This window comes from Varanus komodoensis, unplaced genomic scaffold (assembly GCF_004798865.1).
Source record: "Varanus komodoensis strain SLA01 unplaced genomic scaffold, ASM479886v1 scaffold1, whole genome shotgun sequence".
Taxonomy (NCBI): domain Eukaryota; kingdom Metazoa; phylum Chordata; class Lepidosauria; order Squamata; family Varanidae; genus Varanus; species Varanus komodoensis.
Window position 1 is genome coordinate 21486121 of NW_025335268.1, and position 19086 is coordinate 21505206.

Below are 19086 nucleotides of genomic sequence, written 5' to 3' on the forward strand. Positions count from 1 at the left end.
CTGGGAAGGACCTCTGAGGTGGTGATGCTCCCAGGGAGAGGATTCAGTCAGTCACTGATGTTTTGTGAACATGCAGTTGCCGCTGTTCTATTAAATCTCATACCTACTGTAAGCCCACTTTAAGGAAAATGAGATATAACCTTTATTAAATAATAAGCAAATGGGGGGGGCAGTGGGACAACTGTCTGGGAACTCTTAGACCATGGACAGAGGCCACAGTGTCATTCCTTTTGCTTCCACAATATGATGCCAACCACTGTGGGTGGGAGGCAAACTTCCTGCAGGTCCCCCCCCCCCCCCGGCCAATGATAGCAGCCACATTTCTTCTTTACATATCCATCCCATTCACATATAAAATTGGGGATAGAGGTTATCTAATTTTGATATCAAAAGATGATGAATGCAGGAAGCTGAATCTTACCTAACTTTATTCAAAATACCACCCCACGATGGAGGTCATTTTTGTTATCATTTTTAAATATAATAATTTTATTTAACACTAGGCAAATTTTCCTGAAAATTGAAATGGGCAAACATCCCACAGTTCATGTCGTTTGCTACAGCACTGTTCTTATTTAGAATCTCATATAGATTTTTCTTCTGCTTTATGATCTATACTTCCGATTTTATTTTAAACAAGAGCATTTTGTTATGACTTCAGATTGGCTTCCGATAGCACCCGTCACTTTATTATACTTTATTACACTTTATTATACTGGAGATTACCTAACCTAAATGGAATAGGAGAGAAATTAAAGGACAATTTCCATAGCTTTCCGGGTGTGCAGAGGCAATGGAACAAAGAGGCTTGGAATAACACCAAACTGCCATACTCTTGCACTATTCAATCAGACTGTTTCCAATCAGCTCAGGACAAAGGCTTTCTAAGTAAAAGTTATTACTTAGACTGGCTTTTTAATACAAAAAAAGAGTATTGCAGAAAGCAGTAACAAAAGAAACAAGCAAAGTTATAATACTGGTCATTAGGGAAATGAGACTTTATGAGAATGAAAATTAGGCAAGAACCATAAGTTTATTTTCAAATGAATCTCTCTCTCTCTTCCCTTCCAAACAGAAAAGAGCTGACCCCACCTTTGAGGTGGATCTTGGGGCTTACATACCAAACACCTGAAATGCCTGATTCTTCTCCATTGGCCTGCCTTCTTAACGTGATGCTGCAAGATCAGACTAAAGCTGCTGAGTTTCCGCCCTTCCATATCACTGTGCTCACTAACTTTCTTACAGAATTGGAAGTGGTGTGTTTCCCAGTGACTGCTTGACTTATTTCTTGGTCTGGTGTCCTTGCAAATTACACTGCATATTCTGGCTCCTCTTTTGAATCAGAATCAGATCCAACAACTTTTGACTGGCTCATTATAAGAGTAGTGGGTCCAATGCCTACACCGAGCACCTCTGCGCTAACAGATTTCTGTATGGGAGCAAATGTGTTTAAGGTTTTCCAACCAATGGATGTTTTATCTGGATTGTCTTTGCATAGTCCTTTCTAATAATCAATTATCTTTCATTTATCATATATGGAGGCACCAGAATATGAATTTTAACCAGCAAAAGCAAAATAGCAATTTTCTTTGAATGTGTTGATGATCCAACACTTAACTTATTGGTTTGTGTGTGTGCGCGCACACACTCACACACACACTTGGACATCATTGATATTGGTGGCCATAAGCTATGTGACAGGCTACAGTTCTGTCCTTTCCCAAATTATTTTGGAATCATAAAACAGTATGTGCCAAATAACAGTAGAAACTCTTCAATATAAAATGTTATTGATATGAATACTGAGACTTTTAGCTGCTAGACCACTTTTAAAAATGCAGCATGTATCGCATTATCTAAAAGGTCATTCTCTGATCATTTTTTATTGTACCTCATTCAGAATCCTTTTAAAATATTTATTAAAAGTGCCAGTTCATCTATATGAAGAGATCTGAATTATTAAAATTGGAGTTCATTCATTCACTCACCCTGAACCAAGGTTGCAGATGTTCAGTAGAGATGTCCTAGTGACCTTAAGCATAACCAACAATCTCTCTCTCCCATTTTCTCTTTCTCTCTCTCAGAGGAAGCAGGTCCATTAGCCTTTATTCCCAAATCCTTGAACTCTTACCCGAATAACCAACTAAGAGAGGTGGATTTGAAAAGTGATGCACTTCCTCATTCTGCCTTCGAAAGATTACATTTAAAATAGTTACATAATCTGGGAGGGAAGCTTTATCACCTCTAGCTATGCATAACCTTACATTGCTCTACAGAAAAATGCAAGTAGACCAGGTGTAATGTTCAGAAGCAGCTGGCTAATTGGCATCCTTCATTCATGTCATTCATACCAACATGCATAGAGTCAGTTCTAGCAGACACCATAAAGTACACCTGCTCAAGCTGAGGGCTGCTTCACATACTGCATCATTTTACATGTACACACTAAAAGTGCTAATCAGTGTTCCAAACTGGTTCTGTAAGGGCCATACTGAGCGTGGCTGATGAAGGAAACAAGCAAAATACATTAGGAACTATACTTGAATACAATCAAGAATATATTTTGATTGAGATTGCCACTGAAGAGGTTCCAATCTTACCTCAAAGGACAGTAATAAATTGGTTGTTGGTGATATATAGCTGGTTTCTTTATAATTTGAGGTTAACTATTCCTGATGATATAATTTAATGTGGTTTATAAATCCAGTAAATAAATAAATTTCTTTAGCTGAAGATCACTTATTTTTTATTTCATGTGAAACATACCCACACTGACACCCTGCATTCCAATATGGAAAAAGTGTTGATTAAATATGTGTATGTAAAATATTGATTAGCTATTATAATGGTATAACATTATTAAATAGAGGGTATCCTGTGGAGCTGCTATGTCAGCAGCAGTGAAACAGGGAAAACACTAGTGCACTGGACCTGCCGTTCCATGCACTCAGAGTACCAAAGAATAGAAAAGGCAGTATGTTGTTACTTATAAGGTAACAGATGTATTACAATCCTCCATATTGGATATTAGGGGTGAAGGCTAATTGGGTTTACATGACATGACAACTAACCCACAATAACAGTCAGTGGCTGGTTGCTTTGTTGTGCAAACTGAGCACATGTTATCCATCATGAGAATCAATGGACTGTTCTAGTGCTTTTTTTCCCACTTTGATGTCATGTCCTCCAAGCATGGACAAGTGATTGCACTACGGGAAAAGATCCAAGGCCAGTGACTTGCTTTGTGAAAGCAGCAGGAAACCCCTTGCTGCTCTTCCCAAGTTAGCCTGCTCACTGCCTGTGGCAGCTGCTGCACAAGTGGCTTGCCCTGGCTTCTTCCCTCTCGGCCACAGTCTGGAGCTTCATTGAGACTTATTTAGCCTGTCTAAAATTTCAGTTTTTGAAGACTGGGACAGCTGGCTTGACATCCAGCTCTCCTGATCTGCCTTTGGGTAGCAGTGGAGAGCCCCTTCAACGTGCCCCTGCAGATCTTGGAGCATCTCCTCACGGTTGCCTAGGTTTTCTACAAGTTGTTTGCACCTACAACATTTTTACTCCTGTTCACTCGGATGGGAGCATTGCAAGCCTTGCCTGGGGCTCCATGTAGCAGAGGTTCTGCTGTCCAGGAACAGCAACTACCCTCTTGCACAGTGTCCAGAGGATGCTCAAAAACCTCCTCACCCCCAGTTTTCTCTTGACAGGTTGAAGTTAACAGGTTAAGAGAAGCCCAAGCTGTGACAGACATTCAGCTGAGAAGGGGATGCTTGGGGAGATTCCCATTTCCCTTGCAAAAGCCAGTTTTGCACTTTTCCCAATCATCTAGGGGCTGAGGAAAGACTAAAAGTGAATCCCTCCTCCGTTTTTTTTTTTTTTTTTTAAGGAAAGAATTTACCAGTTCACTGATACGAGTTGACAGTAAGGTTTGGAATCCCTTTAAAAGGGGGTGCGGGGTTTGAGCAGGAACAACTCAAATACTGGGACAGACCTCTGTCTGTATATCCCAGTCCTCAAGATCCCCCTCAAATACCCATTTCATAGATGTCCTGAGTTTCAACTGTCAAACTGTTTCCCTTTTAAGAATGATATATCCTTGTACCAAGATCAAACAGACATAAAGGGAAATCCCTGTATTATCCAGGAACTCCTTTATCCAGAGACCCCTTATCTTCTTTTTCATTCACTAGAGCCCTGAATTAATACCTTGTTCCAGGCAGAAACAAGTTAAATAGTTTTCTCACAATCAGGTAAACCTGCCCCAAAAGCAGAAACGATTAGTACTGAACTATGAATTGAACAGCATGTTTCCAAAGCTGCACGTAGCCCTGTGAGGGTTTGCCATTTGCAGTGGGAATGTGCAAACCTTAACAAGGTATTTTTCTTCTCAATGTGACTCGAGAGCCCCTTTCCACCAAGAAAGCGGCGGCGTTCCTTTATAACATATTGTTGAAAATTGCTTGCCCTTGACTCCAGCATTCTCAGGCACAGATTGTTCTAGATTGTCTGACAGGAAGGAGACAGTTTTGTATCTGAACTAACCAGACTGGAGAAAGTCAAGAATCTAAATCCTTACTAATTGTGATCTCATGTCATGCACTACATTAAAGGATTATCTCACCCTGTTAATGGGCTCACAGATTGCTTCTTCCCATCACAGCTGAGTCATGGGGCTCTCATACTCACAGGATAAGCCCGCCAAGCCTTTTTCAGTTGCTGGGATACCCTTTCCCTCTCACTTCCCTTGTTTGGTCTAGTATCATGATGGAAAAATGAATGATTCCAGGGTCATTAAGCCATGCATAAAAACGTCATGTAAGATCAAATCACTTCACAGTGTTCGTTAAAAAAAAAGTTACAATGAGTAAAGAATCCAACTTCCCCTAATGGTATAAAGTAAAAAAAGGACACAACTCAACTATTAGTTTGAAAGTCAGATATAATTTGCCAGTTACAGTAACTTACAAACTCAATGGGTGACTTCATGATAAGGTCAATTTGTGACTTGTAACTCTACCAGAGCTAATTATTGGTTACATGATTATTTAAAAAGCCACTAATGAGCTGAAAATATTTTTTTCAAAGAAGAAAAGTGTATAAGAAAGATTGGTGCATATAATATAGTCTTAATATATTTTGTCCTTTGTGCCAATCTGTGGAAAATTTAATCAACTATGAAATCATATAACCATCATATAAAATATTTTTCACTATGCATCTGCCTATTTATTTTCTCATCATTTATATACTCCGTCCTATATAAGTGGCAGCCACAAATATGACATGATGCTATTACAATGCACTGTTTACGATGCTTAATATGCTTCCCTGAACAGAAGTCACAGGACCTTCAGGCCTCGCATTTCCCTCTGCACATCACCTAAGCATTTGCGAATTTAGAACTGCTGTGAGATAAACTGCAGGAACTGCAGATGGAGAACAACTTGCATAAATTCCACCACCCCGTGTGAATGGAAAACTAGCTTTGGGTGCAATCCTATGGGATAAACCTGTAATTAGCGTAATCCTGACCTTGGATGTATATGCAGGGCCGAAAGAGTGGCAGAAGAAAGAGTGCCTCCTTGCCCTCCCACTCTAGACCTGCCAGGGTGCATTAGAAAGGGGAAGAGACTGGAGAGGATCATAGTGTGGCCTTTCCAGTCCCCTCCTAGCAAATGCCCCTTTCCCTCAGGTTGAGCTTCCGGTATCAGAGAGCAGTTGCTGTAGTTCCGCGCCCAGCCCCCTGCTGGCTGCAAGGGAAGTGGGGTGAGAGCTCAGATTTCCCCCCTCCAACATCAGAGCATTGTCTCTGACCTTGGATCAGGGAATCCCAAATATCCTATAACCTTCAGGTACTGTCTGGGGCCCCTAGTTGTGCAACTAACATGGCACCCTTTCAATATTTCATGCAGGCTTGGACAAGTTAATTTTCTTTTCAGTCAGTCAATCTACCTTCTGGAAAATGAGTGTTTGCGACTACCCATCACAGCCACATTTTGAAGTGCCTGTTAGACTTGCACAATCCACATTTGACCACCAACCTAAAAAGGTTATGCCAATATGCATTTAGATTTAAGAGGCTACAAGAATCTTTGTTGCTCTTGCTACAAAGGACTAACACATATCTACCTCACTGGACATCTGACCATAACATCCAAACCATGCAATTGTCTCCCATCTTCATGCCTTCTAAAATTTCTCCCATACGTGAAGTTTGCGTTGGCTGTACCCTCACAGATTTCAAAATATTCTTGTAGCTTAGCAAGACATAATAAATAACAAGGAAACATTAAAATGCCAAAGACCAGCAGACCTTAGACTATTTGTAAGTAACAGGTCAAAACAAACTGGGGCATGGTCTGATATTACCAGTGTTCCAATCTTACAGGCTTTGATATAAGAAAGATGTGGAAACCAAATAATAATAATCCAAGCAGAAACAGTTATGATGAACAGAAGATATAAATGCATGGTTACTCTCATGTGGAGGCAATATTTTCCATGGGTCTAAGATCTTACTGAAATCCCATCTCCCTCATATAATCATATGCATATCAAACAATTTGCTAAAGCAGTCACGGAACAAGGCTGGAGGATCACTGTTGGGCCCATACACATTAATTAGAGCCATTTATTTTCTCATTGTGTTTTCCAGACAGAATAAAAAATCAGCTATCAGGATCAGCAACAGGATCTGCTGAAAACAAAAGTCATGGATGGATGAAGATTGCTGTCCCTTTAAACCTGGATGGAATATTTGTTGCATAGACTTCTCCCACACAGCCTCTTGCCAGCTCTGCCTGTCTTCCTGGTCGGGTATGAGGATGGTGCTCTGAGGGTGGGAGAGGGACCTCAATTCAGTCCTTTTGTCATGGTCAGATCATTGCCTGCCAAGTTTCTGACTGGCAGCAACTTTCCCCTCTGTTAAGATGGTTGACTCCCAGAGGCTACAATTGTAGCCCACAATCATGTATATTTTGAGGCAGTGAGAGCGGCAAAGAAACAATATCCTACTTCATGGGTCCTCAAACTATGGCCTGAGGGACGGATCTGGCCCACCATGGCCATCCATCCGGCCCACGCCGCGTTTGCCGCCCCAGCTCGCGCTTGCTGCGCAGGCGGGGAGGTGGTGGCTCGCTCGCTCAGAGATGGTCTCCGAGCGAGCGAGCGAGCGAGCTGCCGCCACCGCCTGCCTCCTGTACACATGCACTTGCCGCTGCCTTGCAGTGTGGGCGGGGAGGTGGTGGCTCGCTCACTCAGAGATGGTTTTGGACTCGCTGGGAGATCTCCGAGCGAGCAAGCCACTGCTGTGCGAGCCCAATACTGCCTTGCACGCGTCCGATGCCGCCTCACCGGCCCGCACTCACCAGCCCACTATGGTCACCGCAGCCTTTCAACTGGCCCCCTATTCAAAAAGTTTGAGGACCCCTGCCCTACAGTCTCTATCCAATCATCTCTTTGCCACACAGCACAGTTTTATAAAGTTGCCCGGGGCTTTTTACATTCTGGCCCCAGGAACATTTCAGGCCCACTGTAATTTACTCACAGGACACTTCCAGGAAAAAAAATCTTATATTTGCTGGGACCTGGACTCCAAAGTTATAGATGTTGAATCTGTGGAGATATCCAGAACATGCCCTAATCCAGTTTTATTGGATGGGTTTCAGTTTGTACAGTTTGAAGATCTGAACAAGGTGCTTGGACAGGTTTTGCAACGACTTCTATACTGGATTTTTGCACCTCCTGGTTTATAAAAGCCATCAAGGAAGGAATAATTGGCTGAGCCAGGGAAGGGATTAATGCCTTTTTGAAAGAGGGAGTGGTCCCATGTTGCCTTAAAAAGGCAGTGGTGAGACCACTTCTGCAGAAACCTTCTCTTGATCTGGAAGACCTTGAATAATTTTAACAGGTAGCAAATATTCCTTTCCTGGGCAAAGTTTTTGAGAGGGTGGTTGCCAATCAGCTCCAGGCACAGGATGAGACTGATTACATAGATCCATTTCAAGTCAGGGTTCAGGCCTGGTTTTGGCATAGAAACAGCCTTGGTCACCCTGCGTATACTAGGAGACAGTGGGAGTGTGACCCTCTTTATAATAATGGACCTTTCGATACCATCAGCCATGGAATCTTTTGCAATTGTGTTGGGAACAAGGGGCACTGGTCCTACTTGGAGGCCCATCTCCAGAGGGTGGTACTTGGAGAATACTGTTAAGCCCCATGAATTCTCCAGCATGGAGTTCCTCAGGGGTCTGCGCTTTCCCCCATGCTATTCAATATCTACAAGAAACTGCTGAGTAGTGTCATCTGCAGTTTAGAAATACATTGTTATCAATATGCTGGTGACACACAGCTCTAGTTCTCCTTCTCATCACTGGCAGGTGAGGCTGTGGATGTGCTAAACTAGTGTCTGCTACAACAATAGATTGGATAAGGGCTAACAAACTGAAACAGACAAATCTGAAATGCTGTTGGTGGTTGGTTTCTTTGACCAAATTGAAGGGGAGAGGGATTCAACCTGATGTAGATGGGGCTTCACTACTCCTGAAGGAGCAGGTTCCTAACTTGGAGGTGTTCCTTGATCTATCTTTGTCACTTGAGGTTCAGATGGCATCAGTGGCTTGGAGCACCTTCTGTCAGCTTTAACTGCTGGCCCAGTTACACCCCTAACTGAACAGGGATAGCCTGGCTTCAGTAGTCTACAGTCTGGTCATCTCTAAACTGGATGATTGCAATGTACTGTGTGTGGGGCTGCCTTTGAAGACTGTTCAGAAGCTGCAGAATGCAGGACCAAACATATAACCCTGCTTGCAATGGCTGCCTGTATGCTTCCAGTCCCAATTCAAGATGCTGGTTTTAATCAATAAAGTCTTATATAGCTTAGGACCATAATACCGTTTGGGGCACCTCTCCCAACTACAATCTATTTGGATGCCATGCTCAAGCTCGTGCTCCTTCCTTCAAGAGCCAACCCATAGAAACGTTCTAATAATAATAATAGAAATGTTCTAATAATAATAATAGAAATGTTCTAATAATAATAGAAATGTTCTAATAATAATAATAATAATAATAATAATAATAATAATAATAATAACAACAACAACAACAACAACCCTGAGGGAAGTGTGGAGGGTGGCAACAAGGGACCACCATTTTGCTGGTGGCCTCCTATCTACAGAATAACCTTCCCGCTGTGGCCCAGCTGGTGCTGAATCTGTCATCTTTTCAGTGCCAGGTTAAGATGGTTCTTTTTTCTGAAGTCTTTAAAGACTTACTCAGCCACCCTGTGATTTACGGGATCCACCAGGTGTTTCTCCGAGTCACTGTTTTGTTATTCCTTGTTACTATCTGTTTTTATCAATTGTTAACTGCTTTAACTTGTTGGTTTTTTTCTGATTTTATGATGTGTTTATTGTATTTTTACCATCTGTTTTATGGACTGTATAAACCACCCAGAGAGCTTTGGGTGTGGAGTGGTATAAAAATGAAAATAAACAAACAAAATACATTTTCTGTTTTAAAAAGCCATTCATTCATATTCCTTCAGTTTGGAAACAATTTTCTTCTGTTTAACTGGATTCTGGAATCGTTTGGCATTCCAAGAAGTCACTTTAAAATAAAGAATTATTATGAATCATTGTTTGCTCTGGTACACATACAAATCTTATATTTTCTATTAAAATAGTAATCCATGTTACAATTATGGATATAACCTAATTTTATGATATCTACACTGTGTTCTAAGCCTTACTGTGAAAACAAAAATCACAAAGTTTAAAAGAAGAAAGTAATAAATGAAAGTTTTCCTAAAGGAAAAAAGACAGAATCATTGACACAAAATTGAACAAAACAAAAATAATGACTCCAAGCATGATAATAGCACAACCTGTCACACCTTGTCCCTACTCAATCATCAATTATGGACTATCATTCTTTTTATTAAATAAATAAAATGACAGAAGTGGAACTTCAACCAAAATCCCTCATTCAGATAGGGACGGTCTATTAATTTGTTTGCCTTTGGATAATGTGGAAGTAGTCCACAAGTCTGTTATTACATAGAAAGCTAAAATGTACTGCATAAAGATTTCAAGAAAAAAATAAAACAAATCTTGAACCATTTTCTATGAAATGCAAATAAACCTACTTGAAACCTGAAAACATCTGCGCCTTGATGAAACAAGTTCTGCTCTTTTTGGGTGAGTGCATAATCCAGGTGGGTCTCTTTTATGGTGAGTATGCATACCTGTACATAATGCGTACTGGTTATGCAACCTTCCCCAGCTGTAAATTCCATGTATAATATAGAAACGAGTGAATAATACCCATATCCCCCCCTTCATAAGTGATGCAGCAACACGTGTGTTTTGTACTTGAGAAACTGTATCTAAATAAACATACTATAAGAAGTTTCAGTTTTGATCCTAATTTCAGCAACTGCTTTTAAATGTTTTTTATTTTTTTAAATGGCCCCCAGTATCACAGTATGTTAAATCTATTTTGCTTCTTAAATGCACAGCAGTCCTAAATTCAACAAGCCCCTCTGGATGTTTTCACATGCTCTGAGAAGATGCTTAGGTGGCATTCTCATGGTATTCCTTTGCTAATCTTCCTCCCAGTTGTTTACAGAGAGTGAGTGTGTCTGTGTGCATCTGTGTGCGCATGTGTGCTTGTGTTTTGGGAAGAAGCTGAGTGTGTGGGTTGCCTAACAGATCTCTGCACTCCAGGGATTTAGGCTAATAAAAAAAAGAATTTTTCCACTGACTTCAATCAGCCTTTGTTTTCCTAGAAATTGTGCATTTAAAGCTGGGAGTTACAGTTTGAATATGTTACAAAGAACATCAATGTGTATATGTCATGAAAGGAATATTATATGAGACGATAAAAAGGATCTCTGCTTTCTAACCCAAACTGTTCTTAGTAAAGTCAGTGATAAATTCTGAAAAGGAGATGAAGTTTACCATCTATATATCTTGCTTTCTAAACTTACAACTTATTTTACCAACTTTGTCTTCTTAATCATCTTTGTTCATAATTAATTCCATTATATAAACAGATGACTAAAACTGACAAATTTTGACTCCTGTGTCATAGACTAGAAGTTATGTCTCTCAAATTCCTACCTAAATTCCCCTGTACTATATTTCAGCTGGTCTCATTTTTAAAAATCTATTACCAAATGTTATATGAATGTTGTGATTCTGAAACAAACTATCACTTAAATACTACAAATACCCTGATCCTAAGTTAAATTCTACCCCAGGCTGCTGCTCTATCATTATGTATTTATTTTAATACCATAATTCATTAAAAATCGCATGATGGTTTACAACATTTAAAAAACCAATTAATTCAACAATAATATACCAGTTTACACCAACAGTGACCAGTTTGCAGGACTCCAGATGTTTTGGCCCTCAACTCCCATCAGCATAGCCAATGCTCAGGGCTGATAACAGTTGCAGGCCAAAACATCTGGAGGACCACAAACTGCCCATCCCAGGTATATACAGTTATAGGACAGAAAGTCATTTCATTCCCGCTCTAATCAGCAAATGTGAAACAATGTTGCTGTACTTCTGATAGCTTTCAGAACTCTAGATAGGACTGCTAACTGATCAAGGAGAAAGCAAGCTTCCCTTGCTTTTGTGCCTTTTAAAGCAACTTCATCCATCAGCTCATGAAGCTTCTCTTTTACATGGAGTCGGTCTTTAGCTCAATTCCAACCTAGGGACAAGACCACTTCCACTGACTCTGCCCCTAACATCCACGTGTTCACTGTAAAGTTTAAACAAAGCACTAGTGTGCCCACAGTACTCATCCAAGAGGCTGAGAACCCTACAAAAATTAGTTATGATTGCTAACTGCAAGGTCAGACAGCAATCTATTGCAGAGTTATAAGTAGTCAAAGCAGCCCTTCATGCTTTCAGTCTTTTGAAGGACTGAACCAGGGCTGATACCACATGCTAGTTGTTGCAGATCAGGCTGTTAAAGACACAAGTACAGGGAGAGACTTAAATACAGCAGCCTCACTAAGTGGAGAGCTATGAGGTCTATTTTCTGTGAGACACGAGCTCCTATCTCAGCAGCAGGTGTCCTCAATATGTACATTATACCTCTACGTGCAGAAAACCCTTAGAATGCCACAGTGTCCTCTTATTCGAGATGCAGAGAATCAGTAGAAAACATAAGATCAAAGCAGTCAACCATTTCTGGCAAGCTGTCTAGAGTATCTAGCTGCAAGCTAATTTACAATGAGGAGATGCCCACATCAGGAGCCATTCAGTCTAGCCATTCTCACAGCTCTTGTTCCTGGGCATCAATCTGACAAATTATGATGCAGGGGGCAATGAACTTCACTGCTGGAATGGCAACACTCTTTACCCAACAATTTCCCCCCCTTGGTCTCATTAGCTCAGCATTTCTCAGCAGCCACCTCTAGCAAGATTTTGCGAAGCTTCAGCAGTCTCCACTCACTTCTTTCCAACAACTCAGTTGTGCTATGAGAGATGTAACAACTTCCTTGCACAGGCAATGGAAGAAAAACCTCAGATAATAACAGAATCACCCACTTGGAAATGACCCCATTTATGTCTCAATTACAAATGAATGTAGAAAGACCCACTGGCTACAGTCCCTCCAGGAGCTATGCATTGGAGGTGGGGGGAAGGAAGGTGTGAAGCAGGAAATCTGTTCTTCATGTGTAGGTTACACACAGGTTTCTAAATCATGTAGAGAACCTGCATCTAAAGCATGTAGAGAACCTGCAGAAGGCTCTTGCTTCTGACTGTCTCCAGCCAATGTGTGGGTGATGAGTCCAACAAGGATGCCACAGTGAGGTGGAGACTGCAGGTGCAGCCCTACTCTGCCTGTGTGTACTTGCCTGCAGGGGGAATACTGAAAGTGTTCACATATATGACCCATGTACAGCGTCATCACATTTGAGGGATCTCAACTTCTAAGTTTTTAAGGCTTCATGACATACTGAAATTCAATGATGACAACTTTTCCTGGAAGCTCTGCCTATTGCATTTCTTCCTGTCACAAGCTCATTCAGAAAAAGGCTGGCAACTCAACTTGCATAGGGAAGTACTCTTGGGTATATATGCATGTTCAGGATCAGTCTATGAAATTATTGCCTCATATTAAATATCTTTTTCACAGACAGAATAATTTCATTCCTCTCACAGCATAAAAGATCCTAAATAACAATGCAGACAGTGATATCACTATCTTAAAAATATTTTCTACTAATACAAGAAATAAAATCAGGAAAAATGATTCTGTACCTATTTTCAACAGTGTAATCCATCATTTTTATTGTCCATGCTATACAACCAGATCACAATTTGCATTTACTCACTGTAAGGAATCAAACTTGGAAGCCCAGACTTCACCTATTACTACTTACATGAATCGTATGCCACTATTACTATCCCCCAGTTTGTATCAACCAAGATTTAGCTGCAGTTGATGACAATGTTGGTGATGATTAAGATAACAATAACGACAACAAAACCATAGTTATGCCACTCAACTTGCTACGTATTTCATGAACCTGCACAGTCTGTGAATATTAGCTTTCTGGCCACAAAGTACAAGCCTTACTCTGTATTTCCGAGGCCAGGAGGTTGTTTGGTATTTTTTTGCAGCCTTACCTGGCCAATCCAAGGAGGGTTGCCAGAAATGAAGGTTGCAGAAATAAGCTGCATTTTATGTTTCACTGTGGAAGCACAACTTCCTGATCTTACACAGGGTTCCAATGAATTGAACAACATCATCGTGTCTTAATACATATTAGCCAGTAAGTACTCTGCAGATATAATGCAAAGGGGGAAATAACTCTACTTACTTGATAGGGATACAGAGTAACGCCATTTGTTCTTGACAAGGACCAGGTGCCGTCTAGGTACTGATGAGCCTGGATAGCCACAGAATTCAGGATGTTACCATTGCTGGGGCTGGTGGCCATCTGTACACTGACCTTTGCCTGGTGTCCCAAGGAACCATTTTTCTTCTCTAGCCCATTAATGATCCCTATGTTGTTCAGTTTCCCGCTGAGTTTGTTAGGTGGAAAGCCAGCATAATTGGAAGTAGCATAAGGAGCAGACATGTATGCCCAGTCCCTGGGTTGCAGGCTGCCCATCTGTCGAGAGCCCACTAAGGTGGGAACGTTGGGGAGGGGAGGAGGGGAGCCAGGAGAAGCATCGCAATGTTCAGTGTTGGCCGCTTGTTCAAGTGTCAATACCATCTGAATTGCCTCCTGCTTCAGCTGGTTCAAGTGGGTGGCACACACATCACACCGGTTGTCTCTCTCATTCCATGCCTTCCGAGTGGTGTTTGGTACCTGCAGTTTGTCATGAATTGCTGATGAGAGAGCTGGATCCTAAAAATGAAACAGAGGAAAATAAGAAACCATTAAGCTGGGATGATAAATCAACAGCAATTCTATACTATTTGTTATAGTATGAATTGAACAAAAAAGATTGGGAAGTAGAAATCCCCATGTTTCACAAGATCCTAATTAGGCACTATATTCTTGAATACCATTCAGAGATACATTTGGGAGCTGATGCATGAACATCTAGCCTTTTGCATTTTAAAACTGCTATAAACTATCCATAACATTATTTCAACCTCACAGAAATCAATGCTTTCTTCAATCATTAATGAGGTTCATTGATCAAAAGAATCATAAATGCTACCCACTAAAACAGACTTTAATCATGAATGTAATAATGTAAGTATACAATCAACGTTATCCATGATAGAATTACTGATTTACCACACCTCAAAGCGCCAGGTACCACTAGTAATACTACATGCAAAACGCTTTTGCTTTGTTTCTTTCCCTCCTCCCTGCCATCCCTCTTCTTATATCTCATGTCTTTTTGGATTGTGAGCTGAAGGTCTGGGACTGCCTGACTGTTGATTGTTTCAGGCAGCTCTGGGAGTCTTTTGGCTGAAAAAATGGGATTTAAATGCAATGAATAAATAAATACTAATTTTTGTACACTTTTTAAAAGAAAACAACATTTTGAAATTTGTGAAGTATGACTACTGAAGGACAACTTGCATTTTGGTTTGAATGTTAATGCAGGAAGCATCAAATTTGATAAATTCATATTTTAAAAAACCTGAATGAAATTCTCCTCCATCCCTAGATACGTAAAACTACATAAGCAGGGAAATTACATGAACAGGGAGCAAGTCTGTTGATGATGCCAAACTATTTGGGATGATAAAAACCAAGAGGTATTTCTCCAGGCTGGGGGAATCAGCATCAAAATGGCAAATGAGGTTTAATGGAAGCATGTGGAAAGCAAAGCACTTTCAGGCAACTGCCCCCACCCTGCTTCAAGAATTACTTGATGGGATCTGAGCTAGCAGTGGCTGAGCAAGAATGGGGTATTGGGGTTGTGGTGGACTGCCCAATGAAAATGTCAACTCAGTGTGTGGCTGCCGCAGAAAAGTCAGGGTCCATGCTAGGCATAATTAGGAAGGAAGGGAATGGAAAATAAACTGCCAATATCACACTCCCCTTATCCATGGTGCAACTACACTTAGAATACCATGCACACTTCTAAGCTGCCACACCTGAAAGAGGACATTGTAGACTAGGAGAAGGTACAGAGAAGTGGAATTAAAATGATCAAGGGGTTGGAACACTTCCCTTTGAGGAATGGTACAACAGCTGAAATTGTTTAGCTTAAAAAAGGATGAGTAAGAGAAGTCATGATTCCATCGTTCAACATTTATGCATGATGTGGACGAAGTGGAGAGGGAAACATATTTCTCCCTCCCTCCTAACCCTAGAGTACATAAATCTGACGGGTGGGAGATTCAGGAGAGATTAAAGGAAGTTGTTCATCACACAATATATAGTTAAATTAAAGAATTCACTTATGTGAGATGTAGTGATGGCCACCAGTTTGAACAGCTGTAAAAGAGGATCAGACAAATTCGCAGAGGAGGCGGCTATCAATGGCTGCTAGCCTTGTTATCAGAGGCAGTATGTCTAGGAACTTGGGCAGGACAGAGCTGTTGCAGTCATCTCCTGCTTATGGGATCCTGTGGGCAGCTGGCCTATTACTGTGTGAACGGAATGCTAAACTATTACGATACTATATTGTAAGCCATCCTGAGGCTTTTTTTGCAATTAGGATGGCATATAAATATTTTAAACAAACAAACAAACTAGATGGACCTCTGGTCTGATCCAGCATGGCTTTTCTTTTGTTCTTACATGGGCCTCACCAAGGCATGAAGAATGAACAGAATACAGGCCAGAAGAGTTCATGAGAGCAGCTGAACAGTATCCAGAGCAGCCTTCTCCAGCCGGATGTGTTAACTACAACTGCCAGCTGGATGCTAGGAATCCAACATTTCTTAATAAAACTCTCTCTTCATCATCCTTTGAAGAGCTTTTGGTTGTAACTTTTTAAATAGTTATGTAAGTTTGGGCAGTATCCATGAGTGACATTCCAGAAACCTAAATAGCAGAAATAGAGCTCCACTGAGTCTTTCCACTGTGTAAGCACTTGCACACAACTCTTGCACAATCAGTCGTGCAAGCTCTTGCACCACTGCTTGGATACCTCTGCTCATGCAAATATAACTTTAGTTGGCTTCTCCAGTTGTGCATAGTTTAGAACCTAGTTTCTGATAGTGCAACGTAATTTGGCCTAGTTATATGACAGTTGGATAGTGCTCACTGAAGATATCAAATCCTTTTATTGGATCATACCAAATCTATCCAGTTCTGCTCTAATTTTCCAATACAAGCCTGCCAGATGCCTCTAGAAACTTATAAGCAGGGCACAACAGTGACCACCATCACTTGCTGAAGCTGCCCTCTGTATTTACAAAATGCATTTTTACTTAGATGGGGGTGGGGAGAAAGAGAAGCAGCAATCAGTTCTACAATGCTAACGTTTGTGAATTTGAAGAAAATATTCAGTATATTCTGTATTCACTGTTGGGAGGTCATATTAATTACCTCCATCTTTATCACACAGTGAAATGTTTTCATTTTTACAGTTTAACTACTATGAATAGCTACTCAACATGCTGTGATTAACTGATTAATGAATCATGATACTTCTCATCCAAATTCTGTTAAGTACTTTCCAAAAAAGTCTGGGAAATATTGAGGGACCTGAACTCTTTGAGCAACGGGCTGGAAATTCTCTTCCAATAAAGCACTATACATAGCTTGGAAGATATGGATTTCAAATCAATCTCATTGTCCTGCTTGTGGATCATTCCTAGGAAGGCTATATCTATACAAGAGTGAGCTCAATACATTCATGGGTCTATACAAGGACGGCTCAAAACTTGGCACCCTGAGAAGCTCAGCTCAGGCCCAAAACAGCATGTGGCATCTACAGGTAGGTGCTGGGATACAAGCAATCCCATAGGACCTCTTACAGCATCCCTGTTAATATCCCATTTGTAGGACCACTGCTACTGTCTGCTGGGGCTCCCTTTAGTTTCTCATACTGCTTCTAAGTAATGTTACAATGGGGCCATTGTGGAAAATGTAAAGTTGTCACCTACCACTTGGGGCTGATTCAGAGTGCCACTGTCGACTGCCACAGTGTCAACAGCCATGGCAGTAAGAGGCAAGCCACCAGAAGGCATGTGGCTAAGGACTCCCTGAACCACGAACCAGACTTATGTGCTGATATGCCCCACCTGAGTTACAAAGAAAAGCAGGGCAGAGGGGAAAATACCGTGAAGAAACCCACCAAAGTAAGGCGGAATGGCTTCAGCTGACCTGATGTCTCCATAATTCTTTGGCCCTCTTCCATGCTGACCATACTGCAGCCCACAGGACCTACTTGGCCACTGCCATCACACCTTCCATTCTCCTCAATCCTAGTCTTATGTCACTCCAGTCCCCGGGATTTCACACGTGCCTCTCTCATCACTTGGTGATTCTCTTTAAGGCACGTGTACTTCAATTGGAAGGCATGGCACGTGAGGGGAGGTGGAGTGACACAAAAGTCCCTTATTGTCTGAGGATCTATTTTACACTTCCAAATTATGACTTGATAATAATGCCATTATTTCCTTATGTTCATTCATTTTGGTACACTCACATCTCACCTTCCATCCATGATGGGACACCAAGGTGACATGCATGGGTTTCCCAGGCAATCTCCTATCTAGTCCCTGACCAGAACTGAATCTGCTTAGCCTCAGTATTGTTGGTGTGTCATGCACCGTCAAACTGACTGCTATACACTCAAGTAATTAAACAAAGCAGTGCAGCCTCTGTAAGAATACCACAGGTTGTTTGTCCAATTCAGTCTCCCCCAAGCTGATGCCTTCCAGATGTGTCAGACCACAACTCTCAGTCAGCATGGCCCACAGCTGTGGATGATGGGAGTTGTGACCCAACATATTGGGAGATCACCAGGTTGGGAAAGGCTGGTATAATATGTTTAGTGAAGAATATGGGTCACATCAGTACAGAAAATGGATGGATAAGGCACTGGTGTGGGGTCCTGAATATGATAAAAGCCACCTCATGTGTTAATACCTTTTGTAGACCCGACCAGAAAGAAAGAGGCTTTTTTCCTTGACACCTCATGGAAGTTGCCTAACATCAGCAAGGCAGAGGTCCCTATCTTCAGTACAGTATGTTTTCTACCTGATTGATTGGTCAGGATAGACAACCTTTGCCAGCTCTCCTGCTTCAGCCCCTTAATACAACAGGGCCGCTGTTGTTCTTTGAAACTTAACCATCCTTTGGCATTGAGCTTGACCTGAGCTGCATCTTACATTTATCTTCAGACACAGTTCAGCCTGAAAGATCCTGGCTGCTATTACAAATAAATCTCAGGAAATAAAATCTTTTTTGAAGTAGCCCCAATGACCAAGCAACATAAATAATTCCAGTATCTGCAGCAAGTTCAGGAGGGGCTCTACATTAGCAACCTTAGCTGTGTAAAGCAAACCTCATTTCCTTCTCAGATATCATTAGGCACAGCGTGTGTTGATGCATCGTTTCCAGAGGGATGCACAGATCCCTACTGTCTGCAACACCAAACCAGGCAGACGTACTACATCTAACACCCCCTGAAA

The 19086-nt window shown here is 41.3% G+C and overlaps 1 protein-coding gene across 1 annotated transcript in view; it reads right to left on the bottom strand.

Moving 5' to 3' along the window:
- KIF26B (kinesin family member 26B) overlaps positions 1 to 19086 on the bottom strand; it is a 356451-nt gene that overhangs the window by 225815 nt on the left and 111550 nt on the right. Inside the window, exon 3 of the mRNA XM_044419364.1 lies at positions 13847 to 14380. Within this exon, the coding sequence (XP_044275299.1) occupies positions 13847 to 14380 (534 nt within the window). The remainder of the gene's footprint in view (positions 1 to 13846; positions 14381 to 19086) is intronic.